This window comes from Maniola jurtina, chromosome 1, assembly GCF_905333055.1.
Source record: "Maniola jurtina chromosome 1, ilManJurt1.1, whole genome shotgun sequence".
Classification (NCBI taxonomy): domain Eukaryota; kingdom Metazoa; phylum Arthropoda; class Insecta; order Lepidoptera; family Nymphalidae; genus Maniola; species Maniola jurtina.
In genome coordinates this window covers 15,806,110-15,828,379 of record NC_060029.1, presented here as the reverse complement: position 1 = coordinate 15,828,379, position 22,270 = coordinate 15,806,110, and the positions used below count along the sequence as shown (strand labels likewise).

Below are 22,270 nucleotides of genomic sequence, written 5' to 3'. Positions count from 1 at the left end.
GTCAGAGCGCGCGTATAACGAATCTATCTAGGAAAGTGAGTAATCATTGGCAATGCCTATGCTCACTCTTTTCTTGGTAGATCGCGCGTTTCGTCTGACCAAGGCTTTAAGGTTGTAACCATTTTTTTGCGTAGAGTGATTGTAATAATTGTTGTATATTATAATTAATATATAATAATAAATATAATAAAAATAATAAATATTATATAATTAAATAATTGAAATAATACAACGTTCGTTATGTTAAAAATAAGTTTTTATTTCGGTTCTAATTACGAGGAAAATAGTCAGTTTTACCCAAGTTTTTTTATACATTTATGTAGGTAGTAGTTAGTACCTTTGTAAGTACAGAAGCTAGGTCACTAAGTTATTCTTAGGCCTTTATGAATTAACGTCTATTGTAATTTATTTATGGCGACTTTTAAGTGAGCAATATAAAATCACTTTGGACTCGATTTTATGAAACCTTATGAAGGAATTTAGCATAATTTTACGAGGCCTGATATAGCAATGTATAACTGTTTCGGATAGGTAAGTAATTAAGTATATATTATAGTCGATAAACGCAACAAGGTTGAGAACCAGATTGAAAAAAAAATTATATATAAAATCTGTACCTAAATAACGTATTTCATAATAGTTATAAATATTGTGAAATAATCAGAAATCCGGTCAAGTGCGAGTCGTACTCGTCGGAAACTATGTTTTCGAATGTAATTTCGAATGCTTTTCGAAATAAGTTTCTGATTGGTTGGCCACTCAAAATGGTTAACGCCCACTGAGCTTTTGTCTTTGTCATTTGTATGGGATTACATAATAGAGAGAGCCCTATACTAACTTCTCTCCGTGAATAGAGTATAGTAGCTGTGGTACTAGTAACACGGCTGTTGTGTTTAGCAAATTAATTTCGCATTAAGTACTTATAATTTGCATCGATGTTTATAGGTAATAATTGTTACTTGTACGTACTAAAGAACTACGAATACTAAGTGATAGCTCGATCTACAAGGTCAAGGTCGATTAGAAACTGCGCCGGCGCACTCGACTACAGATTATATCAAAACAATCACTCTATATCTATCCGTCTCTATCGCACTTATAACAAAAGCATAGGTTGGTTTGAGACACAAGATTGGTGGGTGTATCCCAAACTGTCTAGTAGAACAAGATCAATCATGAAACTTCAGCTCCGTCCGCATTCTCGGTCTGAAAATAAATCATTAACGAAATTTTGTACAGCAATGTATCATAGCATGACAGGCTAACAATTGTGAGTTATGACATACTATCGACCCGCCCCGGCTGTGCACGGGGTACATTGTTGTGTACCTACCTACTAATGCGAAATGTACAGTCTATCAGGCTATCACACAAAATGCCAAGACATTATAAATACGGTACTAGCCTGTGTCAAAAATAAATTATTTCTCAGTGATATAGAGGGTCCTCCAAAATACGTAAAATCCACGTATTTTGTTAGTTTGTATGCGAATGCGAATCGCACTTGACGGATTTTTTATGGAATTCAATTGAATTGTTTTAGCTTTGCTTATCTGAAGCTTTATACTATCTTGGTCGAAATCCAAATATGAATTCACTGGGTATAAGCATTAAGGGTCATGAGACCGGCCTGCCCGCGAAATTCAAATTCATTAATTTGGTTTTTAGCAATTTGTAAACTAATACGACAACGTAGGATTATGGCTATTTTATTTGCGACAATGGCAATATCATCCTCACAGGTTTATATAAAAATCCATATTAAGAAAAAAATCCAGTTATAAAAGTCCAGTTTAAGAAATAAATTAAAGTATTGACTAATTTGTGAGAATAGTGGATACTATAATTTATTTCTTAAACTGGACCTTTTTAAGTAAAGACTTTTATATAAACCTGTGAGGATGATATTGCCACTGTCGCAAATAAAATAACCATAAGCCTACGTTGTCGTATTAGTTTACAAATTGCGAAAAACCAAATTAAATTTGAATTTCGCGGGCAGGCCGGTCTCATGGCCCTTAAATTGAATGTTCCGTAGAACGTGACTCGTGACATAATGTTTAGTGTAGGCAATAGATTCCGATGTTGCGATAACATTAACTAGTCTATCATAATAACTGCCACTGTATGGCTAGTTATCAGTTATAACTTACTGCTTGATCGGATTGGCGCCAGCGAATAATATCTAGGTAATATACACAATATTACCATTATGGCATATCATTGTAAATTGAATCCTTGAAAAGGGCAACCGCCGAGTTTCTTGCTGGTTCTTCTTGGTAGAACGGCATTCCGAACCAGTGGTAGATTATTTTGACGATTCAAAAGCACGTTTGTAAAAGTTTAATTGAATAAAAATATTTTGAATTTGAATTTGAATAGGGATGATGACTGCTAGTCAAATCAACTACTTTTTATTAAACGTCAAAACACGCGCCTATTATGCGAGCTTCTATGAGATACTGGCATGTGACGTCACAATGATTTGACGTGCTTTTTTAGTTTATTCGATAATTTAAAATGGTTATTACACTTAAACTAACAAAGGACGTGGGTTTTACTTATTTTTAACCGACTTCCAAAAAAGGAGGAGGTTCTCAATTCGTCGGAATCTTTTTTTTTTTTTGGAAGACCCTTTATTTAGTAATCACTGAGAAATAATTTATTTTTGACAAATACCGTATTTTTTGAAAAGTTTTTAAATAATTTTTGACCTGGCTGGCTCATTGGAATGTATTCTGTTTAGGTACTGTATAACTTGTTTATAGTTTGTCGGACTGAGTATTGTTATTATTGACCTAACTTGCTCACTGAACTATTTCCTGTTTCCTGACTTCCAAAGTTTGATTTATTATTGTTTACAATACTTAATAACTATATAAATTAATCTAATAATTAAAGTAATTGAAATTAAATTAATCATACTTAAATGAATTTTTTAAGGCCGATGATTTTTGTCAGCCCTAGCACAGACTACGGTCTATTTGGGCTGTAAATTGCAAACACCCAGAAATAACCAGTCTCAGTTTTTATCTAGGGTTTTTGTTAAGTTTGGTGTAAAATGTTCACTTTTCATTAAGTCTGTAATTAAATGAATAAATATATCATTATTAATTTTATCTTGATACGGGCGAAGGCGTGCTTGAACATGAGCTTGCTCTAAGGTGTTCTGTAATGAGCAATATACACGTACCCTTATTTTTAAGAGGGCTCTCTCCGTCACTCGTTTCATACAATCGTAGTTCCAATTTCATTTGAATATTAAGCAACCAAAGTCCATTAAATTTTGCAGACATATTTTAGTAACTAATAATTATGTCTGTGGTTTTCCAGATTTCTGTTAAAATATTCGGTTTCAAAGTTAGGCGGTCTTAAAAATTTTCATACAAATCTTTGAGTCCCTGGAATTTTAAAACTAAGTACATATTTTTAGAAAAATCTAAAACACCACAGACACAGATATTAGTTTCTAAAATATGTCTGCAAAATTTAATGGACTTTGGTTGCTTAATATTCAAATGAAATTGGAACTACGATTGTATGAAACGAGTGACGGAGAGAGCCCTGTTAACGAACAAATATTCCCACTAACCAATCACGATCATAGGGCGTCCTTTTCATTTCTATACAATTGTGCAAGAGAGAACATCCTATATGTATAAGCTCGAATCCCTGAACAAGTTACAACAACTGGATGAACAACTGAACAAGACCTTTACCTAACACTAGTCGACCTGCGTCATCGGCGTCTTTGTGAAGGTCGATTGTTATCAGTTACATTTTCCAACTTCCTCTATAAATATTACATGCATACACAATATTATTAAAATACAATATTTATTACTAATTGAAGAAGGAAAGGGAGAGGCCCCCAATGAGAGGTCCGAAGTTTTTCCACTAAGCGTGTTTGGTTTTCTCAGACTAAAGAAAGAAAGACAACTTCTTTATTTGATCACAATGAACCTTAAAACTAATTGCAAATTAATCGTTTCTTATAAGTAACAAGTATAAATTAAAAATTTATAACACCCCCGACAATTGAAGGATACAGTAACTAGAACAGAGCTGATAACTTTCAAACAGCTGAACCGATTTTCTTGGATTATAGCTAAGAACACTCTCGATCAAGCCACCTTTCAAACAAAAAAAAAACTAAATTAAAATCGGTTTATTAGTTTAGGAGCTACGATGCCACAGACAGACACACAGATACACAGATACACACGTCAAACTTATTATAAGTTTTACCACCCCTATTGTTAACCCCCGACCCTTTTTGGGTCGGAGGTTAACAAAATATTATATTAAAGAGAGAGTCATAATGTGACCAAACTTAGGTCTCCCACTCAGCATCATGCTGCAGCAAGCTTAAGTATGAGCAAAATCAAAGCACACTCTTTAGATCTCACTCTTAGATTGAAATCTTTAGAGCACACTTTGACTTTGCTTAGACTTAAGTTTACACATTTGTCATTTAGACATAAGTTAAGATTTATGCCAGCCGTATAATGCTGTCTCGTTTTAAGGGGAAAGCGACGGGTCTGCCCGCGAAATTCAAATTTTACTCGGTTTTTCGCAATTTGTTAACTAATACGACAATCATAAAGCCCACGTTGTCGTATTAGTTTACAAATTGCGAAAAACCATGAAAAATTTGAATTTCGCGGGCAGGCCCGTCGCATCCACCTTAAGTCTGAGCAAAGTCAAAGTGTGTTTTTTTCAAACTTTTTTCATTTCAACCTTAGTACCTATGTCTCACTATAGATTTACAACATCTATTTATGAATAACAAAAACTAAGGTCCTCTGCGGCGGTCATCGACACATTTCATTCATGGCACCCAAATTGGCTATCTTATCAGACAGTACTGCGGCTTCCCTCGCCTGTAATTAGATAAGGCCCACTATACCCACTAGTTACTACTAAGTGATGGCGCTGAAACCTATCTAGTGGCTTAGTTTTACAGCCGCTTGCTTAAGGGGTTGGACACACAAAGCGCGACCAGAGTGAACTAGAGTAAGTGAGCTCTTCGTTTGATCCTATATCGACATCTGTCAAATACTAGGTATGTCAAAGATTTAAAAATATTATGATATTCAAAACTATAGTCGTTTCCTAGCCTACATTTGACGCTTGCCAGTGTAGGTGAAGCCTCTAGGTTTTGACAAGTTTCGTAACTGTCGTGTACTTTGGTATGGTAATATCAAATCATGACGTTTTTCCGTCCCTTTTCCACGCTTCCTATAACATCCATGCCCTTTGCCGTCTACCAGTAAACCACCCTTAACAGATTTACACATTAAGTTTGAAAAGTTTGAAAAACCGCCTCAGAAAGGAGATTCTGGGTATTGAGATTATGGGCAAACTTATGAACTCGAACTCGTTATGTTTGCCCATACCTTTAACAATTGTATGGCTGTTAGACTGTTTGCTTTTATGTCGATAGCGTAGGCTCTTGTAAAGCTGGGGAATAAACAAATTATGTACACAGTTGATTTTACCACGGCTTTGCAAGTAAATAATTTTTGTCGGGATAGTATAGTCAGATAGATTTGACGTTTCTACCAAGACTGCTAACGTTGACTCATGATCCTGTAATCCATTCATCATTCATAGCATAGTAAATGAGAATCTTTGTCTGTCTGTTAGTTTTTTACAGCTCAACCGTTGAATCAATTTCAATATTTTTCACAGAGATAGCATCGCGGAGACGGACATAGGACGTAGGGAATTTTTATCAATTCAATGTGCACGGCCAGGTAAACTTTTGACATTTAGGGCCTGTTCCACAACCGCCAGATAAACATTATCTGACGGATTTTGTCAGTTTGACAGATTCCCAATACAAAAACTGTCATAACGTCAAATATATTTCTTAGATTAAGTTTACCTGGAAATTGCGAAACCAGCCCTTTAGTGTAGGTAGTAAGAGTTCTTTGTCTTTCTACCTTCTGGGCTGGTTTCCGCACTTAAACGTTTCCGTCTGTATAGTAAGAATTGAGATGCCTCCCCCAGATTATTTAAACTGATCCACCACAAAGCAATTTCCCGATCTCCTTCATATGCACACATCAAGTTGCACCAGAAATGTTTGGAGTTAAATAACTTCAGTTAGGTCGGCATCGCATGTACGTGCATGGTCGACAGTCGACAGATAAGTCCGTGTTATCGGGCACTGGCTATCGAGGGTCAGGCACTCCGGCCTGTTTACAGACGATACGTGCATGCGGGCAGCAAATGACGGACTTTTGGAGCCACGTACCACCAGACTTATATGCGCCTATAAGCTTTTTGACAGTCTTTTTCAGACCTCCTTAGAAAAAGTCTGACTTATCTAGTCTGCGGTGAACCTTGAAATATTTCGGACTCGTTGCTCGCAGAAACCTGGAAATCTTAAGTTATTAGTAACGAAGCAAGTGGAAAGACAAAGGCCAACTTGACCTGTAGTCAATAGACATACTGGGCCTTAATCTAAGAGTGGGGCGCTGATCCTATCAAGTTTTTGACATTTAAATCCCACAAGTAAGCTCTCAGAAGTCCAGCTTATCAAGTAAACCGAATCAAAAGAATTTCAGGTATGCAGAAGTTGTGGTATCAAACGTCTATTTAAAAGCGTTTAACGACTTGCTACTTAAATAGATTTTATTACTCGTATAAATATGTGTTATGGTTTGTTTAGTTTACACATTAGCAAGGTTCGGCTGGGAGTCAATGTCACACATTACCTTGCCAAGTGCCAGCACCTCACACCTTAAGGTTAAGGTGACTACAGACGTACGGACTTGTTGTATTACCTCATCCAACCAGGAGTTACTAAATAAGCATATCAAAATCGTTTATGGTTCAGCTCCAAATTCCAATAACAGGATTCGGCAAATGATTCGAATTCGGGCAAGATAGTTCCGAGTTCGGCATTTGGAAAGTCAACTATCCACACTATTTGGGATGTTTTGTGTTGCAAATTTTTAAATAAGTTTGGTAAATCAGATAGCCGGCAGGCGACATTCTATGACAGTAAAAAATAAACATTCCTCCCTATGGTGAATTGGAGTTTTAAATAGACCTATAGATATTCGTGCTAACCCGGATTAGCGCGAATGTGTGGAACGGTACGATTCCCGACGGCACTCTCATCATTGGCTAAAACATCCCGTTGCAGTAAGAATACCATAAAACCAGCTATTGAAAACATCTGAAGCTGTACATATTCAGTACAAAATGAGAACTCATTCGCCATTGTAACTCTATCCAACTGTCATAGCAAAAGTATGGTTGTGGTTAAAGAATTTTATTCTCAAAAGAAATTATACAAATTTCACTTAATGAGAAATTACAGTAATATACTTAATATAAGCAAATTTTATCTTTCGGCACAGCGGTAAGAAACAACACAATCGTAAAATAGTAGCGGGTAAGGTAGTCTAATATCTAAATATCTATAATGGATGATCTATAATGGATATATAATGAATGGTTCACCTTTAAAATAAGGACTAAAATTGTACTGTTGACAGTAGAAACATAAAGTTAAAATGGCGGGTGAGATCTCATTTTGTACGCGTTATAATAACTTTCCTAATGGCGGCGCTCAGTGCTACTAAATATCAACAAGCTTAGGAACTTTACAGAGGTTCCGAAAACGGCCAAATTATGTTAACAGCAGGTAACCGCAGCCAAGTTGGCACGTATGTAGGTGGCCTTCCAGCCGGAACTGGCCAATCTGGGGCTCCTTTGATCTAAAAACCAATAATATTGACCGATATATAAACCCACTGTATAAATAAATAAGCCTTTATATATTTTAAATGCGGCTATCGGGTATGATTAATCTGTTTGTTGGTTTACTGATGTGGAGCGGGCAAAGTCCTTATTTATGACTAGCCGATGCCCGCGACTTCGCCCGCGTGGATTTAGGTTTTTCGAAATCCCGTGGGAACTCTTTGATTTTCTGGGATAAAAAGTAGCCTATGTGCTAATCCAGGATATTATCTATCTTCATTCTAAATTTCAGCCAAATCCGTCCAGTAGTTTTTGCGTGAAGGAGTAACAAACACACACACACACACACACACACACACACACACACACACACACACACACACACACACACATACAAACTTTCGCCTTTATAATATTAGTGTGATAGGAGACTTACCCGCGACTCTACCCGCATAATATTTTAATTTTTACCCCCGACTAGGTAAATACATTGTTGGAATTGGTAGGTAAGTCCTTATCATAATTTATAACTCAGTAACCAGAGTAATCGACATACTCGTAGCTGAACGGGTTGCGAAGCGAATTGGCAATGGCCAGAGTACATAATTCGAAAATCTGACACCTGGATGGAAGCGGGCTAACCTGGAAGGGGTATGGCAGTTTTCATTAAACCCATACTCCTTTGGTTTCTACACGGCATCGTTCCAGAACGTTAAGTCGCTTGGCGGCACAGCTTTGCCAGTAGAGTGGTAACTAGCCACGGCCGAAGCCTCCCACCAGACTAGACCAGAAATTTAGGGAATCTGAACCGAGGATCTCCCACTTATAAGACCACAGAGCTTACCAGTGCGCCAGGAAGGCCGGCAAAAAATTTCTTACATGAAATTTTGTTTTTTTTTTTAAATACAACAAAGACCGAAAATCCTGGCTCTTACGTACGAGGAGGCCAGACCTCAAATAAAATGGGGTAAGGGCAAGAGAAAGAAGAAGATTATAAGGTTCGATTCGAAGCTCCACTAATCCCCTACACGTGAGAATACGGCAGGTAAAAGATAAACACAAACATTATGCCTCGTTACTTGCAGGTTATTCATTTTAAAGATAACGTGGGTGTCAATGCACGCTTTGAAGGAAAACAAATACGTAGCTACTTAAAAATTTAAGTAAACAAATGGATTTGTGCTCGCTCTTCATTTGCGCGAATTGCGATTGTAAATTTTGATCGCGATTTGCTCGGGGACACTGCAACAAGAGAATCTACCACCTGCTTCGGAATGTCCTTCCTACCGAAAAGAGCCAGCAAGAAACTAGGTGGTCGCTCTTTAAAAAAATACTTTATTTAGGTACGATTATATTAGTCAAAGGGGGTAAGGGAGCGCAACAACTGCTTCAACCCAGCGCTCCTATTCCATTCCATGCCATCAGCCTGTATGCATCACATCCATACTTCCATACTAATATTATAAATGCGAAAGTGTGTCTGTCTGTCTGTCTGTCTGCCGGCGTTTCACGGTACAGAGTTAGCTTACATAGACTACTTTTTATCCCGGAAAATCAAAGAGTCCCCACGGAATTGTAAAAAAAACTAAATCCGCGTGGAAGAAGTCGAGGGCATCATCTGAATCTAGATTCTATTTCATAATATTAGTAGTGATATACAGTTTTACTTTGATTAAATTATTCGATTGTCTACGGAACGGATAGGTACATACTAGGTACCTATCCGTTTGGTAGACACGATAGAAGAAACGGATAGGAACTGCCTATCCGTTTCCTTCTAAGGCATGGAAGTCGGAACCCTCGGTGCACGAGTCTGACTCGCACATGTCCTATAGAGTACAGAACACTAATAGAACTTGGTAAAGAAAGGAAAGGTCACCCGTCCTCCCGTATAAACCTCCACTCGTCAAGGTGAGCTGCGATTTCCCCGAGGACACTGCGGGGTTTATTTAGACGACTTAACTTGTCCGACGGAAATAGCGGCAATTTACTTAATTTAAAAATGTGTTTGGCCTTGCAAGGTGTCTTACCTACTCGTACCTGCTTGACTATAGTAGATTTAATAAACTGTAAAAATAGATATTCAATAATATTTAACATTAGAGGTTAAGAGGGCTCTCTCCGTCACTCGTTTCATACAATCGTAGTTCCAATTTAATTTGAATATTAAGCAACCGATGTCCATGAAATTTTACAGACATATTCTAGAAACTAATATCTATGTCTGTGGTTTTCCAGATTTCTGTTAAAATATTCGGTTTCAAAGTTACGCGGTCTTAAAAATTTTCATACAAATCTTTGAGCCCCTGTAATTTTAAAACTACATATTTTTAGAAAAATCTAAAACACCACAGACACAGATATTAGTTTCTAGAATATGTCTGCAAAATTTAATGGACTTTGGTTGCTTAATATTCAAATGAAATTGGAACTATGATTGTATGAAGCGAGCAGAAGCGAGTGACGGAGAAAGCCCTGTTAAAGGCACGGATTAGGATAAGTATAATTATTGAGCGCTAACTCGCCAACAAACTGCGATGCAGTTTGGCAAGATAGGTATATCCTATAAGGATTTTTATGTGTCTCTGTCTATATATTAATAAATTAAAAAAAAAGGTTTTATTACACGTTTCAAAAGAGATGTGTTCAGTCGACCAATAAGATACATAATAGACGACGCGAAAAAATTTTCACGACAACTTTTAAAATTTATAACACCCCCGACAAGTGTAGGTTACAGTAACTAGAAAAGAGCTGATAACTTTCCAACGGCTGAACCTATTTTCTTGGATTATAGCTAAGAACACTCTCGATCAAGCCACCTTTCAAACAAAAAAAACTAAATTAAAATCGGTTCATTAGTTTAGGAGCTACGATGCCACAGACAGATACACAGATACACACGTCAAACTTATAACACCCCTCTTTTTGGGTCGGGGGTTAAAAATCTGATCGGTTGACTGTACACATTTCCTCTCCTCTCCGCTTTGGTGGATACCGGGCCTAAGACGTCGGGCCGTCGGAAGTCGGTGGTCAGATCTCGGACACGCAGCTCTAAACTTTTTGGAGTTACGTGTGTTTTAGCATCGCTCTTTATCATTTGCTGTTTCGTGAAGGAAACATCGTGAGAAAACCTGTACATCATACATGCCTGAAAGTTCTCCCCTTTCAGGCATACAGGTTTCCTCTAATGTTGTGGTCTTCTAATCCGAATTTGGCCAGCGTAGTTAAGTGGTACTACTATGGCATAAGCCCTTCGGCCTTCTCATTTCACGCACTTGGCTGGTTTTTTTTTTGTTAAAAACAGTAACGTTTTTACACCGAACACCAAGGTACTGGAATTGGTTCACAAAGAGAGAGAACTCATGTCCACCATCATGCGAAGGAAGCTCGCTTTCTTTGGGCATTTACAGAGAGGAGGACAATTCTCATTCCCAAGATTAGTTTTGGAAGGGAGAATTGCAGGCAAAAGAGCTCAAGGTCGCCAAAGACGTAAATGGTTGGACGATATAAGAGGGTGGATGGTGATCGCCAAACTTCGTTTCGAAGAAGGCACGCGATGATGATGAGTAACGTTTTGGTCTGCCAATCCGCATTGGTCAAGTCAGTGGTCTATGGCAAAATACTTCTCATCTGAGAGGAGACCCGTGCTCAGGTAGTGACAGTGAGCCGACGATGGGTTGATGATGGTAGAGATAGGAATCTGCGACTACGACAAGCCTTTCGCGTGTTAGTTATCTTGAAAACAAACAATGAACTAACAATTATCTACTGTACAGTAATTTAGTAAACAATCGATTTGCGTAATTAGGTGCTGATAAGTTTAAACGTAAATGTTGTGTGAAATATTTGTAACTTATTAGGTCAAATATAGGTCTTAATATAGCTGTTACTATGAGAATAGTACCTAGCAGTCCAGGCCTGAAATAAAGTAATTATCGGCTGAGCAATTTTGGAAGGCCGCGGCGAAGGCGAGCACTTCAGGAGTCCTTTTAAACTAAATGAAGTCTGTGATTGCTATTTCGGGCTAGGATTGGTCTCGTAGTCTGGACATATTGACTGACATGGTGGTGTTTTCGTAAAGCACTTCAGTAGTTGGATATGCCGTTATAGTCAATCCGGCGTCTCTGTATATTTCTGTATACGCGACCCAAAACTCCACTGAATCAAATCACCGAAAAATATACTCTCTCTTTCTCATAGTCCTTTGATTCTGTGGAAGTCAAGTAAGGCAAGTGGGTATCCCACCTTACCAATGTGTGTGAGTTACCTATAATATTCCAATATGACAATATAATAAATTGTAAGTTCAACTGAATAGAAAAGAGCAACTGCCGAGTTTCTTGCTGGGTTTTTGTCGGAAGGGAAGATAAGTATTCCGAACCAGTGATTTTTTGACGATTTAAAACTATAGGTACTTATAAGTTATAATAGTTTATTGGAATTTGGACTATAAAACTTTCTATGTCTATGTGTTTCTAATGTGGAAACCAGAAGATATACACGTTACACACCCACCTAATAATTATATTTTATTTATTATTATTTTTAAACGCGTAGATTTCATTTCATAATAATTGATACTAACATGATAATATTATTATGATATTAACGCGATCGGATAAATGCTCTCAACTCTTAATTAACATTTGTAACCTATTAACTTATTTATATACATTAAGAAATATTATTAAATTAAAACGACAATTAAATAATAATTAGGTAGGTATCTACTTCATATGAGGTAAACAAGGACAAACGAAAATAACATTTCTTTATTATTTTTAAATACAAACGCAATGGCGGCAAATCCTTTTGTAACGATTTCAACTAACTAGGTACCTACATATTTTTAAAATGGTGAATTATGAATTGATTGTCTATGATTTTTTATAATTTGACAAGCAAGGGCTGTAAGACCCGTTTTCTTGGAGTTAAGTTCTCGATTTAACGCTATATTTTGACAACTCGTCAAATCGATTAATCGATATTTTAAATACTGTATCTTGTCAGTTATATTAGAATTCGCTAATTAATTTTCAAATTAAAAATACAAATAAAAAAATCTTCATTTATTTATTTTGTGTGGAACAAATAGCAAAAGTAATTTTTAGCACTCTTATTTACAACATTTTCTGAAATGTTTAATTAATGATTATAATCCAGTTTAGCTAGTAAAGCTATGACTTTTTTTTACAGTTTCGCGGACTGAGTCAAGGGCATCCGCTAGTGGGTGTATAGTCGAGTGTAGTGTAGAAAAAATCGCATACCTCTCGCCACATTGCCCTGGCTGATTGGTGCCCCGTTGACTTTGATGCGTCTTCCATCGGCAGTACATTTTAACAGCATAATTGCAGCTCACGTGGTCCCCATTCAACATGTGATTTCACCAACAGTTGTTTATACAATTATAAACATTCAAACACGCATTTACTACATAATCTTTGGCGCCAACCGATTGGTCGCCTGTAGTGCGTCAAAGTCAATTTGAAACCACTCAAATCGACACAAAAACTTGTTATCTTGCAGTCTTTTAGCAACTGAACTGTATTTATTGTGTTCACTCAACTTTCACAAAACACTGAGATTTGTATGCGTTGTTTGTTTTTATTGAAATGCACAATAATAATAAAAAATATGCGAATATGATTACGATTCACTTGTTACAATCTCTGCAGTTCGAGCAAAACACTGCGAGTTCAACTTCAACACTCCGAGACTGCGACAATCCTACGGACAATCCTAATCACTATCAGTCAGCCAACATACTGAAACTGCGGCGGATTGCGGCTGACAATAGTTGTACCTATGTTTTGACCACAGGTTTTGACAAAGAAGAACCATAGATTAATACAGAGATAGATAACCTTTAGATAGGTACATAAAATAGGCAATAGCACAGCAATAATTAATTAGATATGTTGTTGTAGGTACCTATACACAATCTCTAAACTGAACTCACAGGTCTTAATGTATTGTTAAGTAACTAATTGTTATTCCTTTGAGATTGGATAGATAGGTACTACACACAGTAGCTATAGTTACTTAATTAGCTTTATAATTAATTTGGCAATTAAAAACGCTATTTATTTATTTATTTTTTATTTAATGCTCCCCGCAGAAAAGGATAGGTGTAATTAGATTTCAATTTAGTTATTGATAAGATACCTAACTACAACAGAATGAACTACATTATTGTAGTCTTTGGACTAATTTTAGAGTTTTCCCGCAAATATTTGTCTAAATTAGTCTTAAAAAAACAAAATATTTACTAAATTTTGAATTAGATTATTTTTAACGTGTTAAGTTACTCTTAATTTTACAAAATAGTTTAATCGATATTTGTCAGTTTGAATCGATTCATCCAAAAATTATAATTGCTCAAAGTAATTTTTATGGCTCTACTTCACATAGTGATATTGTTCAATTTTTAGTCGTGGGGCCCAGATGTGCTTGAGTGGAATTATTAGTGAAAATGTTTTTAGACAAACTTTTTTGACAAATTTATTTTACGCATAATTCAAATACGAAAAAATAGCAAGGCTAAAACATATTAAACAAGTATCGTGTGTAAAAAGTAGTGCCTAAATATCTTTTCCTATGTGAAGGTTTAGCATTAAACTTCAAATAACCATAGACAAGGTGTAAAAAAACCTTACTATGCTATAGTGTGTGTTGACTGTGTTGACACTTCTTGGTATGACATTTAACGTAGTGTTTATATAGGTACTCTTTAATGACATTTGACAAGCGTAACGAAGCCGCCTGTCGCGCGCTAACGCCATTTTATTTTATTCTTTCTAGAAATTTTTTCAATATTATTATTGAAGTGAATTATATTTGTTCCAAATGGGAAAGGAGAAGAAAAATGAAACAACCGATGGGTCTAGCGAGGAGGAATACGTGGTTGAAAAAGTCCTGAATAAAAGAACTGTCAAGGGGAAGGTTGGTCTGTTATATGAAATTATTGCTTTGTAATCGGATTATTTGGTCTTTTTAAATGTTTATTCGCTTCTTATAGTGGCAGGAAATATCTAGTTAGTTAAACCATTGAATGTTTTCAGTATTAACAAAGAATATTCTTAGAACGGCAAGTCGCGTTGGCGGTAAAGTGCCGGCTACCATTTTTGCGTCTAGCCGTATACCCGACTGCGGCAAAACCAAAAGGAAGGGTTTTGATTTTAGCAGTCTATGTATGTGTGTATGATTGTATTCAGATTCTGTGTGTTCCACCGTAGCGTCTAAACTACTGGGCCGATTTTGATGAATGAGGTGTCAATCGATTCGTCGTAAAGGTCTAGAATATGCTATGTTTGGAATACGCTAGTTACAATAATTAACTAGCCAGTTAGTATGGTTTCATATATTCCTAACTTGCCTAGCTCTTATCCTAACTCGTCATCAACTGTCACAGTTTCACTGTTGGACATAAACCACGAAGCTTGTATCAAGTTCCAGCAGGTCCTGTGACTGTCTATTCACCTAGTGGAAGATCTGCCAGCGCTAACATGGCTTTGCTCTTTGAACTTTGTGTTCCACCCATTGCCACTTCAGCTTTATGACTTGTACTAAAAAGTAATTTCAAGGATGTTTCGCCTAGTTGTGACAATGCATAACAGTTAATTGTGATTGTAAAGCAAAGTTGACCTAAGTCAGTAGTTAGATGGGTTACAAACTTTGGTGCTCAGACCTCTTTGTCCTTTTCATTACATCCATGCCTCAAAGAGCATTTTAAGCTGTTGGTCCCGGTTATTATCACTAACATCTGATAATAACTTAAAACCTGAGAGTCAAAATCTGTTCTCTGAGTCGAGACTGAGTTGTGGGTGTGAGAACCCATAACGTTATTATTACAAGCAAACTCTTACCATATTGTGACTAATGGTAAGGAGGTATGACCTTCATCAATGAGGATTATGACACACAGAGAAAATTCTTTCATAAATACAGTTAAGTTCCATTAGTACAATCTCACTAACCAATATTAAAACTGTTAAAACCAGAAGGTGTCGGATTATTGAAATGCTTGGATTACTGGATTGTAAAGAAAATTGATAGTAAATAAGCATTTCATTATGGAAATACAATATATTTGTGTTTTACAATAGTAACATATTTCCCTAGCTAACTAGCTGATGCCGGCGACTTCGTTCGCGTGGATGTAGTTTTTTTAAAATTCCCGTGGGAACTCTTTGATTTTCCGGGATAAAAAGTAGCCTATGTCCTAATCCAAGGTATAATCTATCTCCATTCTAAATTTCAGCCCAATCCGTCCAGTAGTTTTTGCGTGAAGGAGTAACAAACATACACACACACACACACACACATACAAACTTTCTCCTATAAAATATTAGTGTGATTACCTAAGTTCATAGTTTTAAAATAATCCTTGGTTGAGGTCTGTTTTCATGCAACTTGAAGTCCTTAGGTAGAGCCTTGTAGCTGTAGGTGCCGGATTGTTGGACGTGTTGGTCTATTGAAGTACAGGATTAGTGAGATTCTTCTACCATCTCCTATCAGATGTTGGAAATCATTAAGGCTAACTGGATTTTGGTATGTTCCATGTCGCAATCTTCATGGCTGGCCTGGAGATTCTTAGCACTCTCTGACCATCTAAGGACTGCAGGGGACTGAGGGCCATTCCATTGTTGTCTTCAGCCATAATGATTCTTTTGGGAACAAGTAATGTGCAGGTTTTCCGTTGCCTTCTACTGCAGTTAATTGTTGTTGCATTATCCAGGTGCAATACCTGCTGAAATGGAAGGGCTACAAGGAAGAGGAGAGCACGTGGGAGCCAGAAGAGAACCTGGACTGTGAGGAGTTGATCAGGGCCTTCGAAGACAACCGGAAGGAGAAGGAGGTAAGAATGCTAAAAAATTGTCTTTTGGGATCTTTATAATATAGATACAAAAATAATAAATCAAAAACTATAGTGTAAAAATAAATAAAAATCTGTTTTAGAATGTACAGGTAAAGAAAGCCCTTTCATATGTTACCCCACTTGGTATAGTTATCTTACTTTGAAAATTGCAAATACTAATTATTGTTTGTTCATGAACATATTTTTTTAATGATGTAAGTAATCACGAATTAACGGTTTTCGGATTTTTCCTTTACTTGTGCTTTAAGACCTACCTACCTGATTTCACAATTTTAGGTCAACGGGAAGTACCCTATAGGGTTTCTTGATAGACATGACAGACAGACAGACAACAAAGTAATCCTATAAGGGTCCCGTTTTTCCTTGTGAGGTACGGAACCCTAAAAACCAAAAATAATAATATGAAGGGAGACTGTCATTTTTTGCTTGGATCACGAATTGCACGTAATTACATTTTTGTATATATGAATTACATATAATAACAGGCCAAAGCGAAAAAATCTGATGAGAATCAAAGCCGCACTAAGAAACGCCGGCGCGACAGCGACGACACGAGTGTGTCGGGGCGCAAGGGACGAGGCACCAGCGTGTCGTCAGCTGATGACCACCGCGAGTCGAAAAAGAAAGAGGACAAGGCCAAGTCTGGCTTCGAGAAGGGACTCAAGGCTGAGAAGATTATAGGTGAGCTACATTACACCTCCATAGAGATTTAGAGCCTCGATAGCTCAACGGTTGAGGAGCAGATTGAATTCCGAAAGGTCGGCGGTTCAAACCCCACCCGTTGCACTATTGTCTGACCCGCTCCTGGCACAAGCTTTACGCTTAATTGGAGGGGAAAGGGGGGTATTAGTCATGATTAGCATGGCTAATATTCTTTAAAAAAAATAATAGGTCACTGGATCAAATCTGGTTCAAAGGACCATAAATGATAAAACTATGGTGCAATTTAAAACGTTATTCAATGTTCTTTGATAGCTCATAGAAAACCCAGGACAGTAAAAGAGGTTATCCACGGCAAGGATAGAAATTAGGAAAGCTGAGGTAATCACAGCTAGTAGAGAGTACATAGCACTTGTTGCACTTTCTCCTTATTTTTGTTGGGTCCATAGAGAGAGATCGCACAACGGTCTGTTGGCATTTTAGCAGTATGATATGGTATAATTGACATAGGCAACTTTCTATCCCGGAAAATCGAACAGTTCCCACAGGATCTTTAAAAACCTAAATCCACGCGGACGAAGACGCGGGCATCCTCTAGTCTATACTAATAAATAAAATTAGAGTGTCTGTCTGTAATTTCGAAATAACTAGCGCATATTAAGGTCATATGGTTATTTGAACGATACTATAACTGAATCACACGTTTTTAAAATTTTTGTCTGTCTGTCTGTCTGTCTGTCTGTCTGTCTGTCTGTCTGTCTGTCTCTGTTTGAAAAGGCTAATCTTGGGAACGGCTGAACCGATTTTGACGGGATTTTCACAGACAAGTAGAGAATTGACCAGGGAGTAACATAGGCTACTTTTTTAACCGACTTTCAAAAAGGGAGTTGTATTTCTACCTATGTACACCGAAATCTCCGAGATTTCTGAACCGATTTGCGCCATTTCTTTTTTAATCGATAGAGGAACTTTGCGACAGTGTTTCATAAAAAAATTGAAGTCCAACTCTTCAATCCTGATGCTGCAGGGGATCTGACCAATCCACGCGGGCGAAGCTGCGGGCATCAGCTAGTTATAAATAAAATACTAGTGCTTACTAATAATGTTTGTAGTACTGTATGAGATGTTGTCGTTTGTCAGGAGCGTCGGACGCGACGGGAGAGCTGATGTTCCTGGTGAAGTGGGCCGACTCGGACGAGGCGGAGCTGGTGCCAGCCAAGGTTGCCAACGTGAAGTGTCCGCAGCAGGCAAGTATTATTACAGTTTGCCAGAGTTCTCGCTTCTCACCCACCAAAAAACTGTAAGTAAACTACATATTATTAGTTTTTTGGTGGGTGACCTTAGATAGAAATATAAAGATTTTTCATTCAAATAATCCTCTGAAAAGTCTTCTGAATTGTCAAATGCATCTACCACTAGTTTGGTATACCTTTCCTACTTTCGGGAAGAACCAGCAGGAAACTCGGCGGTTGCTCTTTTCAATAGGACGGTCATATCTGCTGTCTTATATCTAGAAAGCTGTTAACTGCTACAGTTTTTGAGTTTTTGCTAAGAACGTGGGAATTTTTAAAAAGTAATGTTTATAAAATAGAAATGCTTGCCCACTGAGTCTTCAAGTGACCTTTGAGAACTTAATTGTTTATTGGGATTCTATATCTCCAAAAAAAGGGACCCTTGTAGGATTGCTTTAGTCAAAGTCAAATCATTTATTCAAATTGTGTACCACTGTACACTTGATTGTCAATTGTTGAATTTGTAAGTTAATCATGTAATGGGGACAATTGATTACGTAAACTTAAAACTAAAGATACGAGGGTTGCAAACGCGCACAGGTGTAAGACGAGCCCACAACAAACTCAGCCGAGTTCTTAGGATTCCGTACCTCAAAAGGAAAAACGGAACCTTATAGGATCACTGTTGTCTGTCCGTCCGTTCGTCCGTCCGTCCATCCGTCCGTCCGTCCGTTGTGGCTGTCAAGAAAACCTATAGGGTTCTTCCCGTTGACCTTGAATCATGAAATTTGGCAGGTAGGTAGGTCTTATAGCACAAGTAAAGGAATAAATCCGAAAACCGTAAATTTGTGGTTACATCATTAAAAAAAAATTAAAATGTGTTTCAATTTTCAAAGTAAGATAACTATACCAAGTGGGGTATCATATGAAAGGGCTTTACCTGTATATTCTTAAACAGATTTTTATTTATTTTTGTGCAAGATAGTTTTTGATTTATCTTGCAAAATGTCGGAAAAATTACCCGAGTACGGAACCCTCAGTGCGCGAGTCTGACTCGCACTTGGCCGGTTTTTAATTTAGAGTCTGTTATATTGATTGCAGGTCATAGCTTTCTACGAAGAGCGATTGACGTGGCACACCCCAACAGAGTCTGAGTGATTGTATTAACTATATTAGTGTGTACTAAAGACATTATGTGAAGATGTGTACGTGGTTACTTGTATTGCGTGTGAGATGGATGCAACGTTGCTCATTTCCTTACCGTGTGCTTAAAACCAGGGATGTTACGGATATGGATAGTGTTACGGATTATGGTTAAGGAGCTCCATAACATCCCTGTTTGATTCAAAAATTCAAATTAATGTTTAATTTTTAATATACAGAGTCCAAAGCGAAGCTAATCGGCAGCGCTCAAAATTAGCTTATTATTATATAGGGCTACAAGATAAAAGAAAAAAAGTCCCTCTATTTAATAACTACTAAGAAAGAATTTATTTTTAACAAGGCATTAAGGCAAGGCACCAATCTTTCGAGCGCCGATTCGCTTCGCTTCGCTGGCTGCGTTAATGTGAATCAAGCCTAATAAACTTTGAAGCTACTTTTTTCAATATAATAGTGGTTTTCGTCGAATAGGATTGACAATTTTATTTCTTTGACATCTAAAGTTTTATACTCTATTAGTTATCATTAATTATTTCTCGGTTTATTGTAGCCCCTAAAATGAACCCTAGGGCCTGAATTCCTCTGCTGATGCTCGCCACGTACTATGCGTACGGTCAGCTTGACCGACATCAGCGTATTATGGAGCATACATTTTGAGAAGAAGGATTTATAAAAACTTATTAAAAGACATCTCCAATGTGTCTTGTTCAATATTAATGTTATAATGTTGGTAATAAAAATTGAAGTTTTGAGTGAAGTTAGAAGGAGGTGCGATGGCGCGTCTGTTGTCATTTTAATATGGCAATAGAAGGAATTATAGCCCTTAAGTATGTGTAAAGCTAGAAGTTCTCGTCACCAAAGTTGAAAATGATCGATTTACCTAACTGTTCATTATCTTTGCAAATTGTATTTATTTTGAATGTAAAATTTGCTTAATAAACTAAGTACATAAGAAAATTGAAAATTGAAAAAATTAACAAATTCAGTGTGCATATAATTTTCTTAGTAATAATTTCATGTTATTTTTGAAAACAAATTATAAAAAAAAATTATATTAAAAATAACGTGATACTAAACGTGGGTTTGCGTTAAAATATCGTCCATTTCACTCTTGAGTGTGCCCCCGTAAATGTTGATTGGAACTGCATGCGTTCGCACTCGACTTGGCTACCGTGGAGATCTTAAGGTGCGGACAGACCAAGAGAACGCATTCGAACGTTACGTAAAGCCGAGCATTAGTTGGATGACTGAAAATTGTGTTCGGAACGGGCTGGCTGTCTTTATGTACATTTGATTATTTTCAACTTTGGTGACGGTGGGACGCATTTAAACAAACAATGTTTTTCTTTTTATGTTAATTACCTACTTACTCAACATATCTATGTGTAATCTTACTTTTTTGTGTTGCCGAAATTTTTTTATTACTTAGATATAAGTAAAAAAGAATTATATTTTTTGTTGCTTCCTTCAAGTCTGTGATTATTTCGTTTCGAGCTATGATGCACGTATAGCTCTGTTCTTAAGCCTCGTCCATGCCAATAAAAATTTGTGCTGTGCGTTGATTTTTCGTTTTGTGTCGAAGCATATAAATTTTTGACAGCGTCTATCGTACATAGCAAAAATTAACCAATTTGCGGCAGCGGGCATACGCCGCATATAGTTTATTGGTGTGGACGCTGCCTTACATACGACCATAATTGTATTCTATTTCGGATAGATTTGGACATCGAAAATTGATGTAATGCTTTCATATATTATGTTTCTATTTAAATTGATTAACAGATGTCACTGTGCTATAAAAAATTGGTTATTGGACTTATTAGGATGCCTGTCAACTGAGGCGGAGCGGAGTGAGAAGATGTTATCAGTTTATTGTTAGGGACTGGTTACATCAGGCGCCCGAGGCGTGGTGTTCGGTACGCTGCGTTGCGAGCCCTTATTCAAATTGTATGGATTTCAAATTTTATTCAAATTTTACGTGACGTGGACCATCAGTTGTTGATAGAATATCAAGTCATCTTGAATATTTTTATTTCGTAATTTTACAATTTCAGTAGACAGGCGCCCTAGGTTTTACAAAAAAAAACAAACGGTGTTTTGTGCAGCTGTGCAGTCTAGTTATTAAATAATAATAAGTATAAAATATTGGTTTTAATTTTATCCCTCAACGCCTCCACTATCGGAATTCGGAAAATGATTCGAGTACGGTCTACGATAGTTCGGCATTCGGCAAATTAACTGATCTCACTATTTGAGGCACCCGAATCTTTTGTACTTAATTTTTTTTTAATAAGTTTGGCAAGTTAGCCGGCCGTGACGCGATATTCTGTGACTGCATGTGTATTAGATATTACATACTTTAAGTAAGACCCATTACAATACGGTCAATTAGTCGCCCGGCAACTCGTCGACGGCAACCGTTAGAACCTGTAATTTATATGGAAGTTGCCGATGTGTAAATGCACGAAGTTGCGGCGACTGCGTGCGTATAAACATGGCGACTCATATAATTTCTAACGGTCTCCTTCGACCGAGCTGCCGGCCGACTAGTAGACCGTGCCTGATAGGCCGAAGGGCCGGCGCACATATGGCGGAGCGCAGCGCAGAGCATGCCCGT

General features: G+C 37.2%; 2 protein-coding genes across 4 annotated transcripts in view; one reads left to right on the top strand and one right to left on the bottom strand.

Moving 5' to 3' along the window:
* The window catches only part of LOC123864576, a 144,725-nt gene extending 131,250 nt beyond the window's left edge, over positions 1–13,475 (bottom strand). For both annotated transcript variants that reach the window (XM_045905129.1, XM_045905146.1), the window contains exon 1: positions 12,990–13,475. In XM_045905129.1, coding sequence (XP_045761085.1) covers positions 12,990–13,068 — 79 coding nt within the window. In that variant the 5' untranslated portion in view covers positions 13,069–13,475. The remainder of the gene's footprint in view (positions 1–12,989) is intronic.
* Positions 211–21,720, top strand: LOC123864946 (chromobox protein homolog 1-like). Of its 2 annotated transcripts, XM_045905748.1 has the most exons (6): positions 211–226; positions 14,570–14,664; positions 16,460–16,579; positions 17,086–17,281; positions 18,401–18,507; positions 19,594–21,720. In XM_045905748.1, coding segments are annotated over exons 1-6 (576 nt in total). In that variant the 5' UTR covers positions 211–225; the 3' UTR covers positions 19,651–21,720. The 2 variants fall into 2 exon arrangements, with proteins under 2 accessions (XP_045761704.1, XP_045761694.1); XM_045905738.1 differs by lacking the exon at positions 211–226 and having other exon boundaries at positions 14,450–14,664.
* The last annotated feature ends 550 nt before the right edge of the window (positions 21,721–22,270 follow it).

What these genes read in the sequence shown, in the direction of transcription:
- LOC123864946 (XM_045905748.1), top strand. An exon ending in ACAACCGGAAGGAGAAGGAG is followed by an intron (nt 16,580 to 17,085) that starts GTAAGAATGCTA and finishes ATATAATAACAG; the next exon opens with GCCAAAGCGAAAAAATCTGA. An exon ending in ACGTGAAGTGTCCGCAGCAG is followed by an intron (nt 18,508 to 19,593) that starts GCAAGTATTATT and finishes TATTGATTGCAG; the next exon opens with GTCATAGCTTTCTACGAAGA.